The following is a 15,214-nucleotide window of genomic DNA, read 5'->3' on the forward strand; positions in this document are numbered from 1 at the left end:
CTCCTGCTCATTTGGTGTCTGAGAAGGAAGCCCGTTCCGTTTTATATTTAGGCAGGAAAACTGACCAAGCAAGTTCAAGCGCACGGCCAAGTCTGAGCCAGGAAGATAAAAATAGAAACCGAGCCCGGTCCGAGAGTTTTGCCCTGTGTCCAACTTGGGGCCCGCGCTGATTGACAAGAGCATATTGACTGGGGCTAAAAAAAATCTTATCTTTTACACCAACAGCTCTACTACCGCCAGAACTCGGGAGACAAAAGAGTTCGCCGTGCGTGTCTTGAATACTGTGGAGCGGAGGAAACTGCGCAGCGGCCAAAAACTCCTCTGGGATTAAAAAAAAAAAGGCTCTCACGCTTCCCTCCCAGTCCCCTGCTTCGACGAGAATCCATTCACTGCGATGTCTGCCTAGCGGGGAAGAGGACTCCTTCAACCAGCGCGCGTCGCAGGCGGCTCGACTCTCCGATGAAAGCAGAAGTTATTTTCTGACCAACTCAGAGGCTAACAAGGGTTAAGTAGAGCTCAAGACTCCAAGGCAGCGTCCCTGCTCAAGACACCTCGAGGTATCGCGTCTTCTTCAATTATTGCAACCTTTAGTGGCCCGTAGACCTAAATAAAACGAGCAAATTCGAATCTTTACGCGCATCGTGCTTTAAAAAGCTAGGCGCTCTTTTAATCGGCCTGCCGATACATCACTTTCTGATGCATTTAAATTTAGATTCTCGGGCTTTGAAGCCTGGGTGTCAAGCGATAGCGGGGCTGCTTTATTATCCGGGGAGAGCTGTAGATGTGATTGGCTTAATAAGTACTTTTTTCCGCTCTAGAATCATGGAGCCGGATACCACCGCGGGCGGGGCGGAGGAGCAGCACCATGGAAACTACCTCCCGAAAGCGGTGAGCTTTTCTTGGGGGTAACTGGGGGCACTGGGCAGCGCTAGCCTTCACGCTGGGGCAGAAACACACACACACACCACAGGTGCCCCGGTCAGCGGACTGGGTCGCCGAAAGCCACCGACCTCTTTGTGCTAAAGCCGGCGGCCGAAGTTTGTGCTCGCAGCTGATAGATGGGTTTTCCGAGGAAACACGAACGGTCGTGCCGGAGGCGATCGCTAATCGCCGTGAAATGGCAGCAGAAACGGCGCAAAATGTGCTGTTGGTATATCCGTTCTATACAATACACGAGCAGTTTATATTTTATGTGCTTTACGTTTATTTTTTAAAAAAACACGCTATCTTAGCTCAGATGAATGATGTTTGGCAAACTCCTGGCAGAAAGCGGTAAAGACTTTTGAGCTACTTAAACACTTCAAGAATGGCATTACCGGGAGCCTCCTTCTGAGAACAGGCTCGGTCAATTTTTCCCTGTTGGCGGAATTTTGGAATGTAGTTAAGAACTCGGTCCGCTCGGTGGAATCTTCACAAAGTGTTTTTCGACAGTGAAAATACTTGTGCGGTATATATAGATAGAGAGAGAGAGCTAAGGAGTGGAAAGATGGTTTCAAAATTATTTTTAATGTCCCTGGATGCAGTTACGAGAAAATTAACGTGACGACGTTTTGGATTAAGTGTTAATCCGAGAAGGGTTCATCTGTGTCCTCTTCCTTTGACATCCATAGCCGTGGCGTAACGGTAACTCTAAACCAAGATGTATGTATTACTTTCTTAAAAGTGTTTGTGTGGGTCTGTTGATCCAACATGAAAGCGTGTGAGGAGACAGTTTGGCCTGCCAGCGTTTGTCCCAGGTAACCTGCACGGGCACACAAACAGAAACCCTTATCCGAATTTTTCCACATTTTAAAAGTGTTGCATTTAGCCGCCCTCTATTGACTCGCTGAATTCACACACTGTATGTCTGGTTACTGAAAAAAAACAACAACAGTTTTGCAATAACGGTACACTCATTCTAAAAACGACCCGAAGGATGGGAGTTATGTTAGATTGTAGCCTCTGTAGTAGCTGTGATGTGGAGTTCTGCTCGCAGTGCTTGCTGCTCAGGCTGCACTGTCGCTGCTCCGCTGAGGGGTGATGTGCAGACCAATGGCTCAAGGTGCTGGTGCACACAGGTGCTCTCTTCCTCTGCAGACAACAGAAGGAGATAAAAGTGCAAAAGAGTGGGTTAGAGCCACTGATTTCCACTCCCAATGTCCCAAATGCATTTAACAGGATTGAGAGGGAGGAAAGTATTTTTTAAATGATAAAAATATCTGATCAGTGACTTCAGGATTAAAGCCTTTGTGTCTCCTTTTTGGTTTGCTAAATTCCCTCTGCTGACACAATGCTTTAAGAGTGTTCCTCCCCCCTAGTAAATAAACTCATTTCAATGAAGCCCCAGGAATTGTGCACGGGGCAGGGCTACAGACTTTAATCTCCTGGCTTGGCGACAGACCTGATCTAATTATCGTGATAATAAGATCTTCATTGAACCCAAACTGAGAGGACTGTGTTTACTGCGCTATTTCATCCACATCCTCCAGACCAAGGACTGGTGCCCAGCTGCATGGTCAAAGTTTGTAACAAATCACAAGAGAACATCTGGCTCAATCAGTGATCTTTGGCTTTCCTGAGCCCGGAGGACTAAATTCACAGCAAGAGAGATTTCTTGAAAGTCCCCTTACAGTTAAAAATCGTTACAGTGCCCCCATAACATTTATACTTGTATCATTAGAATTGAAAATGCAAACAGCTTATTTAAGTGGAACTAAGGAAATATTCATACAACAGATTGTTAAACAGGCACACCTGTCAAGTAAAAGAGTAAGGATTTCTCCCGTAAATTCACTATAATCAGAGACTCCTGTTTTCTCTTCAGGTAGATTATTATGCGACTGAAGAGAGTAATGAGCGACTAATATTTTAGAATTTTATCATTTCAACACTGAAAAAGCTCATTAGAACTGTCCTTGTTTCTTTATTTCTAATTAATGTTATTTGATTTAGTTTTTCTCTTTTTTGGTGCACTTATGTTTTTACCTTGTAAATTGCCCCAAACACTGTTTGGTGTACATGGGCACTGAAATAATTCCTTGTTGTAGACCAAATATATCCATGCCTTTCAGAACTTCTGAAGATGTGCATTGAAATGGTCACTGGTATAGCAGTAATCTATGTTTGCCTTAATAGTTAATAATTAACCATTCTGATAAGCCTTTTCATCACTATCTGTTGTCAAGAGAAACCCAGGGAACATCTTCAGATAACCTGGGATTTTTGTTGTGCATCGCTGAGTTACAGATAGAGAGGATTTTCTCATGACTCTGCAGCAATCAGTGTCTCCTAGCTAGCCGTGAAATGTTTGTGTTCTGGTTACAGTAAATGAGCACTGTTCCTCTCAAGGACAATGAGACACAATCTCTGTTCTGGAAAAAGAGAAGATTTTTACATCAAATTTCACAGCTGTATAAAAAGTCTTTTTGTTTCAGAGATGTACATTGAGATACATGTTGCCCGTGCCTTATCTGACCTAATGCGCTGGTCACTCCTGCCTCTGATGAATACTTGACAGGGGGGTTTCCACTGGCAGGCCTGCAGCTCTTCCTGTGGCTACAGAATGGGCCAAATCAGGCAATATTAGTATATTCTTCCTTCAGAGTATAGAAAAACACAGCAGTTGTCAACGCAGGCTTGTTCTCCTTCTAGGAAGACCCCCATTGATATTGTAACACACATTCAAAGGGCTTTATTTACGTGACCAAGCAATTGCAGTGTCGCCAAAGCAGTAAGAACGAGCAAACATTTACAAATATTTAGAACAAAGACATAGTTTTTGTTCTATTTCTATTTATAGTTTTTGAACATAGTTTTTGTTCTATTGTTCTATTTATACGCATCAATTTCCCTACGGGATTAATAAAGTATTATCTATAGTATTATTGGAGAGGCTCACTGTTTGATGCTCAGGCTGGGCCACAGCTCTGGAGAGTTTTCTCCGCCCTGCCGCAGCGGGAGCGGGAATTCTGGGAGTTGACGTGTTGTTGGCCACTCTCCCAGGCAGGTGAGACGGAGGCCCAGCAGGAGCCGGCTGCGGCAGAAGGCTCTGAGGAAGAGGAGGAGGAGTCCGAGGAGGAGTCAGACGATGAAGAGCCTGGTTTCGAGAGGTGGAAGCCGAAGCCAAAGCCGAAGAAGACCTGTAAGGAGGTCATGGCGGATCTGAAGAAGTATCTCTGGAACCCCGAAACCAGGGAGTTTATGGGACGGTCTGGAAAAAGCTGGAGTAAGTGGTGAAGGAGCTTAGTCTGTCAGGAGTAAGGAGATTGATGAGACCTGAGTGTCAGGGGTCAAGAGACAGAATCTCATTTTGTCTTAAATAATGTTGCAGTGTAACTATGTTGCATTAAGCACAGTGATGGTTGCAACATATTCTGTTTACTTTCAGCAGGTGAAACGTACAGAAAAAAACAGAAAACTGAGATGCTATAATGGTTCAGATAATACTGAAGCTTACAAAGTATGACCAATCCCACAGGACACACAGTACAGAATACTTTCAGTATGACAGTGTGATTATATTAATTGGTCACATTGGAGAGAACAGAACAGTCTTCCTTTCAAAGGCTTGTGTCCTGGTACTGTCAACATGTTTTCAGGAGGTTTCTTCTCAGAGCTCATTTGTTCAGACTAACCAAGGGCAGGTTCCTGATCTCTGCTAGCAGTTAGAACTGCGGTTTGGGATTTCAGCACCACATTTTAGCACCCTGTGCTTCAGGTACCATCTCTCTTCCACAGCCTGTAATTTTCTGGACACAGCCCAGATCTCTGCATCTGGAGTCTGACTCTTCAAGTGGATGACACAAATCGCCCGTGATTTTCTGTGCGTTTTTTTTTTGTGTTGTTAGGGCAGTTGGTGGAAGGTATGGAGATGCAGTGATCGTTATCATCCAGTTTTTTTCCTTTTTTGGCTGCACTGCGCCCACTTTAGTCTGTATCGTGCAAGTAACATGAAGTCACTGTTTATGTAGGTGTGCAGATAGCACGCTTCTCCTCTGTGGAACATGGACAGTCCTGGGAAAACATCCTCCCCAACAGAGCTTTCCAGCCATCTGTCCTCCTGCCAGGACTCACATTTCTCGGGCAGCTCTACTGTCTTCTTTCCTGCTTTCCTGAAGCTTGGCGGAGCCTCAGGGCATTACACACATTTCACACATGTCCGCCGAGACCAGCGGCGGCACTGGTCACCATGGCGATGCACAGCCAGCGTGGTTCATCTCGGCAAAGCCCATTCACCGCTAAAGGGTGAAGGTTCACAGAAGTATAAGACCTGGAAGGCATTCATTTACTTCTGTGAACATTTCTTATACTGGCATGATAAAGCAGCACATTTTGTTGTTGTTTTGTTGTTATTCTGGGTTTCGATCAATTAACAATCCACAAGATTGGAAAGGGGATAATTACTTTCCTGGGAGGGACTTGCACACCACGTTGTGTTAGTACTTTCACGGCTAACATACACTTCCTTTTTCCTGTGCGCATGCACCAGCTAATATCCGTACGTATACATGCATTATCCAGATCACTACGGTCCATCCCAGCGGTTCCGCCCCCCGTGAGGGATCAGTGTCTCTCCCTGACAGGAGCACATGCTCAAAGGAAGCCTGTGAGGGAGTTTCCCCTGGGGCTGTGCTTGATTGTCTGGGGAGAGGACCCCATCGCCGACCCTTCAGCTGCTGAGCGGTGAAACTCAGAGGGGTCAGTGAGCGCAGCATTAAAACTGGAGCTAGAAGGCTTCACTGCGAAGCTGCTGAAAAGCACTGTGTGTCCCTTTAAGAGAGCTGGTTGAAAAGGAGGACAATACCCCAGTGGAGTGATCCCAGTTCCATGGAGCTGGCCGGCTCTGTGGCTGCGAAAGACTGTCTGTCTAATAGCAACCGGAGGTTCACTGTGTTCCTGAGTGAAAGGACAGCTGGGAAAATTCTCACTGAGCTCAAACAGAAACTCCTTTGTCAATCCGGGACCCAGTGCTGGCTGCAAGCAGCCCTTCTAACTGCACGCTGAAATAGCCTGCACTGCAGCTAAAGCCACTCAGTGTTGTTCAAGCGCAAACGTACCTTGATTAGGAGTCAATGGAGTTTCAATGGGAGATTAACAAGCCCAAAGACTCACATTCCATTATTTCTTTATTTTTCACACATGACATGCAGCCGAAGTTTATCATTAGCAGATAAAAATGGATTTCCCCCCATCTGTCTGATGTTGTGTGTTCACTTGCAGCCTCTCTGCTGGGATATAAGTATTTCTTTTTTTACAGTCCTTGACTGAGGAAAATCTAGTGTTTTGTCACCTGCAGATATCAGCTGGTTTTGTAACGTCTGCTCTGAGATCCTGTGCAAGTAAAGTCATTTCAAAGCAGTGAGACAGAGGCTGAAATGAGCGTACTTGCAGTCAGTACTGGCGGATCTCACTGCCTGTACAGGAGTGTACAGCGGTCTGGCCGGGCAGCACACTGTGTATCCCTGCAATGAGATCAGCTGCCAGCTGGACCGGGACAGAGTCAGAGGTCAGACTGTATCACACAGTGTCAGATTATGTGGTGCAAGTTCAGTTCCAAAGAGTGATGCAATCCCAGTCCATGGGCTGTGAGCTGCAGGAAGGCTCGTGACGAAGAGGAGAAGTCGCAAGGTGTCTGATTGCTGATGACCCTTAATGGATCTATCCAGCCCATCCACATCCCGGAGAACCGATATAGCAGGAGCCCTGGCTGGGCTGCGGTCAGACTGGCTGGGGGTTTATCCTGGGGATGCTCGGGCGCCTGTGACCTTGCTCACCTCTCTGTTTCAGGCCTCATTATCCTCTTCTACCTGGCTCTGTACTCCTTCCTGGCCGCCATGTTTGCAGCCTGCATGTGCGGCCTGTTGTGGAGCATCAGCCCGTACAATCCCACCTACAGCGACAGAGTGGTCCCGCCAGGTGAGAGCCCCTGTCCCACTGCCCCACAGTCCTGCTGTCCCTCTGTCCTACTGTCCCACTGTCCTTCTGCCCCAGTGCCCCACTGTCCTGCTGTCCCTCTGTCTCACAGTCCTGCTGTCCCACACTCCCACTGCTCCGCTGTCCCTCTGTCCTACTGCCCCACTGTCCTGCTGTCCCTCTGTCTCACAGTCCTACTGTCCTTCTGCCCCAGTGCCCCACTGTCCTGCTGTCCCTCTGTCTCACAGTCCCACTGTCCTTCTGCCCCAGTGCCCCACTGTCCTGCTGTCCCACAGTCCCACTGCTCCGCTGTCCCGCTACCCCGCAGTCCCTGCGCCCTGGTCAGTCGGTGTGCAGGCCGTGACCCGCGGCTGCAGGTCCTGACTGTGTGCACGTTGCCCGGCAGGCATGATGATGTCGCCCAGCCTGAACGGCTTCGACATCTCCTTCAACGCCTCGGACCGCAGCTCCTGGGAGAAGTACACGGAGGCCCTGCAGTCCTACCTGAGACGTGAGCGAGTCTGTCTGCGCCGCGGGCGGGAGTTACTGGAAACAAGGATATCTGAAGCATTTAGAGCCAAAACGTTCTCAGACTGTGTTCATTAAATCGGGACTGGAGGGCTTTGGTGTCGAAACTGCTTCCCAGTCGTCTTAGAAAAGGTTTGTGCTTCGTTTGCCGAGTCCCGTGTCAAGCAACTATTTTTTTTACAGCGTATAATGACAGCCTTCAAGAGGAGAGGAATATCGATTGCCGTGATAAAGAAGACTACTTCAGGCAGGACTTTCAGCCAGAGAGCGCTGAGCGCAAAGCCTGCTGGTTCAAAAGGTCCTGGTTGAAAGAGTGCTCGGGCGTCCAGGATCCCGACTTCGGCTACTCTCAGGGAAAACCTTGCGTTGTGCTCAAGATGAACCGGGTAGGTAAGGCGAGACGCCACACGGGGGCGCAACTGCGCGCTTCAAAGCAGAGCTGGAGCCGAAATCCTTTCAAAACGTTTTATTTTAAGTTTGTGTCAACCTTCCTTTGCGTCATCTGTGACACACAGCTTTAGCACAGCCCACCGGGGAAGGAAAAGTACCCTTTGTCTCGATATTTTGAACGCGCTGTGGCTTTTTAATAACATTTGTTTTCTGAAAATGCTAACAAAATTGTATTGTTTCACTAAAAAAAAAACGATTTCTGGAAGAGAGTATATAGGCTTGTTTATGACCAAACTTGTAGACTATTTTAGTGCAAGAGACTAATATCTGTGTTTTGTAATAAAGCCCTTTAACAGCGGCGGTTTTCCCAAGCTGTTTTGTAAGCGCACAGTGGCATCTATTGGCTGTAACTAGAACCGCGTCCCCTTTTCCTGGCTGGCTGCCGTGGGTCATTGCTGTGCGTCAGTTTCTCGACCTGCGACCTGCAGATCCCGGCTTCCTGCTGTTGAGAACGTTTGGCTGAGAACATGCCTCCTCTTTCGATTCCCATTCCTTGTGTAATGTGCTCCTTTTTCAACTAAACAAAAAAAAACTTTGTAGAAAACGCTACAAAGCCTTGTGCCAGATGTCTCCTGTTTAATCAGGGCCTGCTGTCTCTCGCTGCCAGAAGCAGGCTCACCTGTTCTTGGCATCTGTTTTGTAAGCACACGGGCTTCAGACTTTGAATTATAACACGAAGCAGCCTGTGTTTTGAGCACCTAATCAGCTGGAGTCTTAAATGCTTTAATATGGTAAAGTGGTTACTACGTTATAGTATGTAGAAGAGCAGACACCCACCAACAAACAATTAAAAGCAATTTTACTGCCATCAGTTTGATCGCCTAAACCCCCTTGTTTACTGTTATGATGTTCACATTTTCAATTTATTCATTAGCAGTATTCCTGCTAGAAAAATCATGGAAATAATGTGTGGAAATAATATGGAACTAAATCTCAGGGCTTAAAAGGCTGTGCCTGTTGGAGCTTGGCTTGAAATAATACCTCAGCCACCAGCATAGTCAGACTCGAGCACCTGCCTGTCCCATCTCAGGCTGTAGGGGGTTTATTACCTGGGCAGTATGAATAACAACTAATGTTTATGTGAAACACTAAATGCATTTGATCATGTATGAGAACCTTTTCCTTATGCTCCGGAGGCTCTTGACATTTCTTTCCGTCTCTCTCTGTGTCTTCGATCAGATCCTGGGCTACCTGCCTGGAGAAGGCACTGCTATCAACGTGACATGCCATGCTCAGGTACCCATCATCCTCTCGTTCCCAAGTCTGTCGTCTCCGGGCTCCGGAGTTTAACCTTTTGGGCTGTTTACTGGCGGGTGTTTAGGGTTGAGGGGGGTCAGTTGTGTTTGGATTGGGTCTGTCTGTGATGAGCTGCAGCAGTAAACCCTCCCCCTCTGCAGCCGTTCTCCGGTAACACAGCGCTCGTCATTTCAGAAAGGTGGACCAGAAAACCTTGGAGACATACAGTTCTATCCCGACAACGTCTTCAGCAAGAAGTACTACCCTTACTATGGGAAACTGAGACATGTGAGTATGCTGGTAGTGTGTTTTCTTCTCACCTTATAGTCAGGTTTGCTGGCTCTATCTTTCGTGAATGAATATACAGGATTAAGAAAGCAAATTCTTTTACTGGAGACATAATTTCCTGCGAATCGTCTTTATTTATGTGATTGACCACTTCCGTGCACAAACACAGACACCAGCGTCTGGGAGGAAGAGGAGTGCCCTCTAGCAGTCTCTAGGACAGTGGTGGTAGATGCGTGCGGCCTGAATGAATGACACCCATATGACAGTGCATATGACAAACAAACCGAACCCTGAACTCTGAACTCTGAACCCTGAACTCTGAACCCTGAACTCTGCTCCCGATGGTTGACATCCTCTGCGTTCTGCCCCAGGTGAACTACACATCCCCGCTGGTGGCGGTGCAGCTCCCCAGCGTGCAGCTGGACGTCCCGCTGACGGTGCAGTGCAAGCTCAACGGCAAGGGCATCATCAACGACTCCCCGTACGACCGCTTCCTGGGCAGGATCACCTTCACGCTCAGGGTCGGGGCCTGAGGACGCTGGGCTCTCCAGGCGGCTAGGGCTGGCAGGGGGTCTCTGGGGGGAGGAGGGGGGGGGGGGGGGGGCCGAGGCAGGAGGGGGCGGGGATCTCCTGCAAGCGAATCGCCGTCGATATCTGGAGCCGTAGCGCAGAGAACGCTGGATGTGTCGAACCCTCTCTGTGAAAGCCGGGGTTACAGAAATAACATAGCCGTGTCCTTGTCACACACACCACCACCCCCGCCAACAGAATGACGCCGTCAGCAGTGGTAATATGTTAACAGAAGCTGTATTTGTCGGTGACTTGTATCCACAGATAATCCTTATAGGAAACACTAAGCACACGGTCAGCAGAGATAGAGTCAGGGCGATTGACCACTGTAGATCTAACAGCATTCCCGCACAGCCAGATCTAGTCAGGTACACACACATAGATGTCGAGGTTGTTCTTTGACCACTTATCACGTGATTTTATGAACGAGGGAATGACACTCTATTAGAAAAAAAACGAAGAATAATATTCACACGTCACCATCATCACCATAACAATTTTAAATCGTATTGAGCACATAGCCGGGAGAATATTGAAAGTCTAGTTATGCGTCACTTGATTTAATGTAACATATTGTGTTCTTATGTTATTCCTGTCCACCACTATGGCCTTTGGATCAAAATCACTACCTGGATTTGATGGAGGAGCGAGGTAATTTAATGTTACAACCATTTAATGTTTTGTAATTCAACAATTACAAAACAACTCAATCAGAATTCCTTTTCCATTTCTGCATATTTACCTATAACCTAACCTACCTTCTTCTTTGCCCACAAGTAGCAAGCAGAAGGAAGAGAATTCAACGGAGACTAAGTCTGTCATCTGTAGACGTATTGAGCTTAACAGTAGTTTCCCAGTGTCACTTTTAGCTTTAACCCTGAGGATGGTCATTGTTTGTCATGTGTTGTGTTGCCTTCTCTTGAACAAAATTGAAATAATTAAGGTAGTGTAATTATACAACACTATATTTCGACATTGAAAATCTACATTTGGCTTTTTCTCAGCTACAGAACCAGTAACGTGCCTTTGTTTCATAGCAGAAAAGGGACAAGTGATGCCTAGACCCGTAAACAACTGTTGTTACAGGTTTTAGATCATTCTGACCAGTAAATCCTATATAATAACTTGTTTTCATTGTAGCAGTATTTTGCTTGAATGCAAAATCTAGCCATATTATTTTCAATTCATATTTGTATTAATTCTTAACATTTTGTGACAGCAACAAACTTTATCACTAGGAAGATTAAAATTTGAAATTCAATTGACTGTAGTAGATGTTACTATTGTCTAGCCCTTATTTTGAGACTTTTTCTGGATTTTACAAAATTCACTTTTAAATTATTTATTTGCCTTGATTTATTAATTAACTTTTGATTTGAGTTTTTAATGTGATATGGCTGTCTAGAGAGTCTATTAATCGAAAAAGCCATATGTGAAATCACAAGCTCAGAGCAGGTTGAGAATGACTGATTCAGTGCATGCACTAAAATTATGGTGAGAGAGAATTGTCATTTTATATATACAGTATATATTTAAATAGCCATAACATTGTTATAGCAATTCAAAGTGTTGAACTAAATAAACTAATTTAAAAACCACGTTTCTGCTTTTAACTGCTTTCTGTGAAATATCAGAATGATGTAGTAGGTTTATAATGTGAGCCACATTCGAGGACTTGCACAGAGCCACTGAATTTACTTTCCATAAAAAAGCCAATTGTATATCACATGCACGTGCCAAAACAGTTTAAAAGATGTAGTAAGTTGTTGTATAGATCACAGTGTTTGGCTATTATAGGTCAGAACTATATTCATTATTGCCCGTCTACGTGAATTTCATAATTCGATTGGTGCGGTTTTGAATTCAATGTATATGGTAGGAAAACATTAAGATTCCTCACAGGAACAGAGCAGTGGACCAGCTCACGGAGGTACCCAAGGCTGGGGAACTCAGGCCCGTATGAAGTCACAATTTACATTTCTGGTGTCATTTCCCCCGAGCGCTTCTGCGTATAGCTCCTAACTCGTCTTCGTGCTTGAACGAGTTCAGACTCGTGGGCGGAATGCAAAGCGATTCATTCAGCACTCTGATCCCCAGATTCCGTGAAGATGCGGGAGGCGAGGTGAGTGCTTTACCCCACCAGCCCAGCGGTGAGTAAATTCTAATTGTATTACTAAATTCCGATTCTAATCTCGACTCCCGTTTCTACAGCAGTTCACTGGCGCATCTGGCGGAGCACTCTGAATGAAGGATACGACGGCAGTCTGAATCCCAGAGCCCTCAACATAACTTCCACGCAACCCTTGCGCTTGACTCATTCCCTTTCGGGTCTTTACGAACTGTATACTGTATTATACATGTCCGTACCGATAGGAAAACATCTAACAACGGCGAATGGACGGCCTATCTGAAAGTTGCAAATCCAAATGTAAAGACAGACAATCCCCGCTCCAGAAGAGTCATCCGGCTGTGGTGTGTAGTGCATAGCTTGTTATCTATAGGTCGTGACGTGGCAGGAGGGGTGCACTATGCACTAATTCCCTGGCCTGATGCATCGCCGGTTTCGGCGCTCGGACCCGTGCCGCTCCGGCTCCCCTCCTGGCTGTTCAGACAGCGTGGCTGGAGCGAGTGCTGAAGCGCCAGCGGCCAGCACAGGGCGCAGGCGCGGTCCGGGCCCGGAGACCTGCGGCAACAGGCTCGTCCGCAGAGCTTCGGCACCGTGGACGCTGTATCCCGTCTCCAGCGGACTGGGGAATACTCCCTTCAGGTTGGATGAGTTTGGGTTTGGGCAGTGTTGGGGTTGGCTACGAGTTTGGGTTTGGGTTGTGTATTTTCTAGGCTTAGGACCAGTGTGGCTAGCTGGCCCAAGATCAGCCGCAGTGTCCAGACCTGTCCTCCAAATGACAGTACCAAGTTGGACAATAATTGTTTGCTAAACGGAAGATGTTGCTTAACTACATCATTGGGTAGTTAAAATGATATAGTTACGAGAAAAAAAAATGTCATCTGGAATATTCTGCATCTGCACTGTTTCTTGATTTTATGGGTCTTGTTTCAGAATTAGCTGTGCTGCACAACTGGAGGCTGTCCTCAGTTAATTGATGCATCCTCCTAAATCGCCTGGGCTCTTTGCAAGAAGTTAAAAACGTAGGATCAGCTGTTCTGCTCGTTGGGATCCTTGGTTGACGATAAGAAAACAAACCAACTATGTCATCCTGCTTCGCTCACATGCTAAATTATTTCAGTTTAGAGGCTGGACTTGAGTCCTGTCCTGTCTCCGCAGAAAAAGCAGTTGGGATTAAAGGCCATCCTGGGGGCCAGACAGGTATGGCCAGTGAACTTTGTTCCAGTTCTAGTTGTAACTTAGTAGTCTTAATAGTTAGTAGTAGACTTGGTAGTCAACCGTTTTGACAGGTACCACGCCTGTTTTTCTATCCAATGGGAAGTCCCGCCCCCCCTACCTGAGCCAATGGCACGGTGTTGCTGTGACCTAAAGTTCTCCCACTGTTGCTGCTCGGTCGTATATATTTTTAGCAGTGTAGATTTGTTTGAAGAGTAAGCGAGCACACCTGAGAAGGATTCCAGTGTGCTCTACTCTACTCCCGGGGGGTCGGGGAGCTACGGTGTCGTGGAGAGCCTGGTCAGGGCTGAGCGACCCCAGGGTGGTCGTGCCAGGGCGGGTGTCTGTCAGACGCGAGCCCTTTCCCATTCTCGCAAACGCCCACACATCAGTTACTTAATTGCACCGCTCGCTCATCACCACACCTTCGGCTTCCCCGAGCACTGAAGGGGCCGTTACCACCACAACGCCGGACCCATCCCCGCCCTCCAGGCGTCTAGGAAGACTGGCCTGCTGGCAGGAGCCTCGTGAGGCGCTGTGTGCCGACAGCCCGGGCCTGGAGCCAGCCAGCCCGCAGGATGGCTCCGACACCGATGAGGAAGCTGGCAGGAGTCTCTGCCGGAGCCCTCGGACGCCCGGGACCCCAGTTCCCACCCCTTCCAAGCCTGGCAGTGCGATTGCGGAGTCAGGGCTCTCCGCGGGACATCTTCAGAGCTGCTCGGTCTCTGCTGTCCTGGGCCTGTGGTTTCCCCCAGGCAGTGGCCAGCAACCTGCTTCTGAACTTGGGGTGAACAAACAACAAAAAGGTTCTTCCTTCCACGAGAGAAAGAGCGATCGAGAGAGAGAGAGCTGGGAGGCCAAGGTGTCCTGTTGGAACAGGGAGTCAGAATGAATGACACTCGAGACAGGGGGGTGTAGCAGAGGAGAGTGGCAGCAGGTCCTCTTTCTCTGCAGTGTGGTCCAGAGCTCATAGTCATTAAATGACTCATGAACAAGCTGCTGGCACCAGACAGAGTGGGAACAAAAATAGGAATCGTCAGCCCATCTTGGCTGATTTTAATGAGGAATACATTTTCTAAAGTGATGTTGTAGCAGCAACGTCATTGTGTTTCTTTTTCTTCAGGAATCACGTGAACACAAAGCCGAAGAGGAGATGTGGAAAATTACTGAGGCAGCAGAACATCACAATTTGCAATAAAATCATGTTTAAAAAAAAACATGTCAGTGTTTTCTGAAAAAAAAAAGGCTTCCAACTTCATAGACTTAAGAACTAAATGCTTGCTTCTATAACAAATGCACATTCATTTTAAAGTGATGAAATGCAGCAGTTCTTTTCCAGCACCACAGCAAATATTTTATTGTACTTATTTACTCACTGTGGTCATTAAAAAAATCCCAGGGCGTTTCTCAAAATGAGTAAGGGTGTAACCCCGGTGTCCAGCCGAAATTTCCCCATTGGCTCCTACCAATCATGGCCCCCCAAAATCTATGAATTGGCTTCATTACTCTGCCCTCCTCCCCACTGAAAGCTGATGTGTGGTGAGCGTTCTGGTGCACTATGGCTGCCTCATCATCCAGGTGGATGCTGCACATTGGTGGTGGTGGAGGGGATCCCCATTACCTGTAAAGCACTTTGAGTGGAGTGTCCAGAAAAGTGCTATACAAGTGTAAGCAATCATTATAGGTCACCCTCAGTCATATCGTGGTATGACAATAATGCTCAAAGTCCACCAAAAGGCAGTGAACACAGGTAACACTGGTGAGACACTTTTCTAATCTCTACTCCCTAGCTGTTAGCTCGAACTACAGTTAAAAGTCCTCAAGGGAGGGGATAAGCAAAGCTCTGGTTTAGTGTCATTTAGTTTCTCTAAACCAAACTAATTTTGTCGTCATTCAGAAAATCACACCACA

At 47.0% G+C, this 15,214-nt stretch overlaps 1 protein-coding gene across 1 annotated transcript; it reads left to right on the plus strand.

Annotated features, from left to right (window-relative positions):
• Positions 1–209: 209 nt before the first annotated feature.
• Positions 210–9,991, plus strand: atp1b4 (ATPase Na+/K+ transporting subunit beta 4). Its single transcript, XM_006632902.3, has 9 exons — positions 210–557; positions 819–888; positions 3,982–4,204; positions 6,766–6,894; positions 7,298–7,402; positions 7,603–7,805; positions 9,049–9,105; positions 9,301–9,393; positions 9,765–9,991. The coding sequence occupies exons 2-9, from the start codon at positions 823–825 to the stop codon at positions 9,924–9,926; spliced, it is 1,038 nt and encodes a 345-aa protein (XP_006632965.1). The 5' UTR covers positions 210–557; positions 819–822; the 3' UTR covers positions 9,927–9,991.
• Positions 9,992–15,214: the final 5,223 nt, after the last annotated feature.

The sequence above is a fragment of the Lepisosteus oculatus genome, chromosome 8 (assembly GCF_040954835.1).
Source record: "Lepisosteus oculatus isolate fLepOcu1 chromosome 8, fLepOcu1.hap2, whole genome shotgun sequence".
In the NCBI taxonomy this organism is placed as follows: domain Eukaryota; kingdom Metazoa; phylum Chordata; class Actinopteri; order Semionotiformes; family Lepisosteidae; genus Lepisosteus; species Lepisosteus oculatus.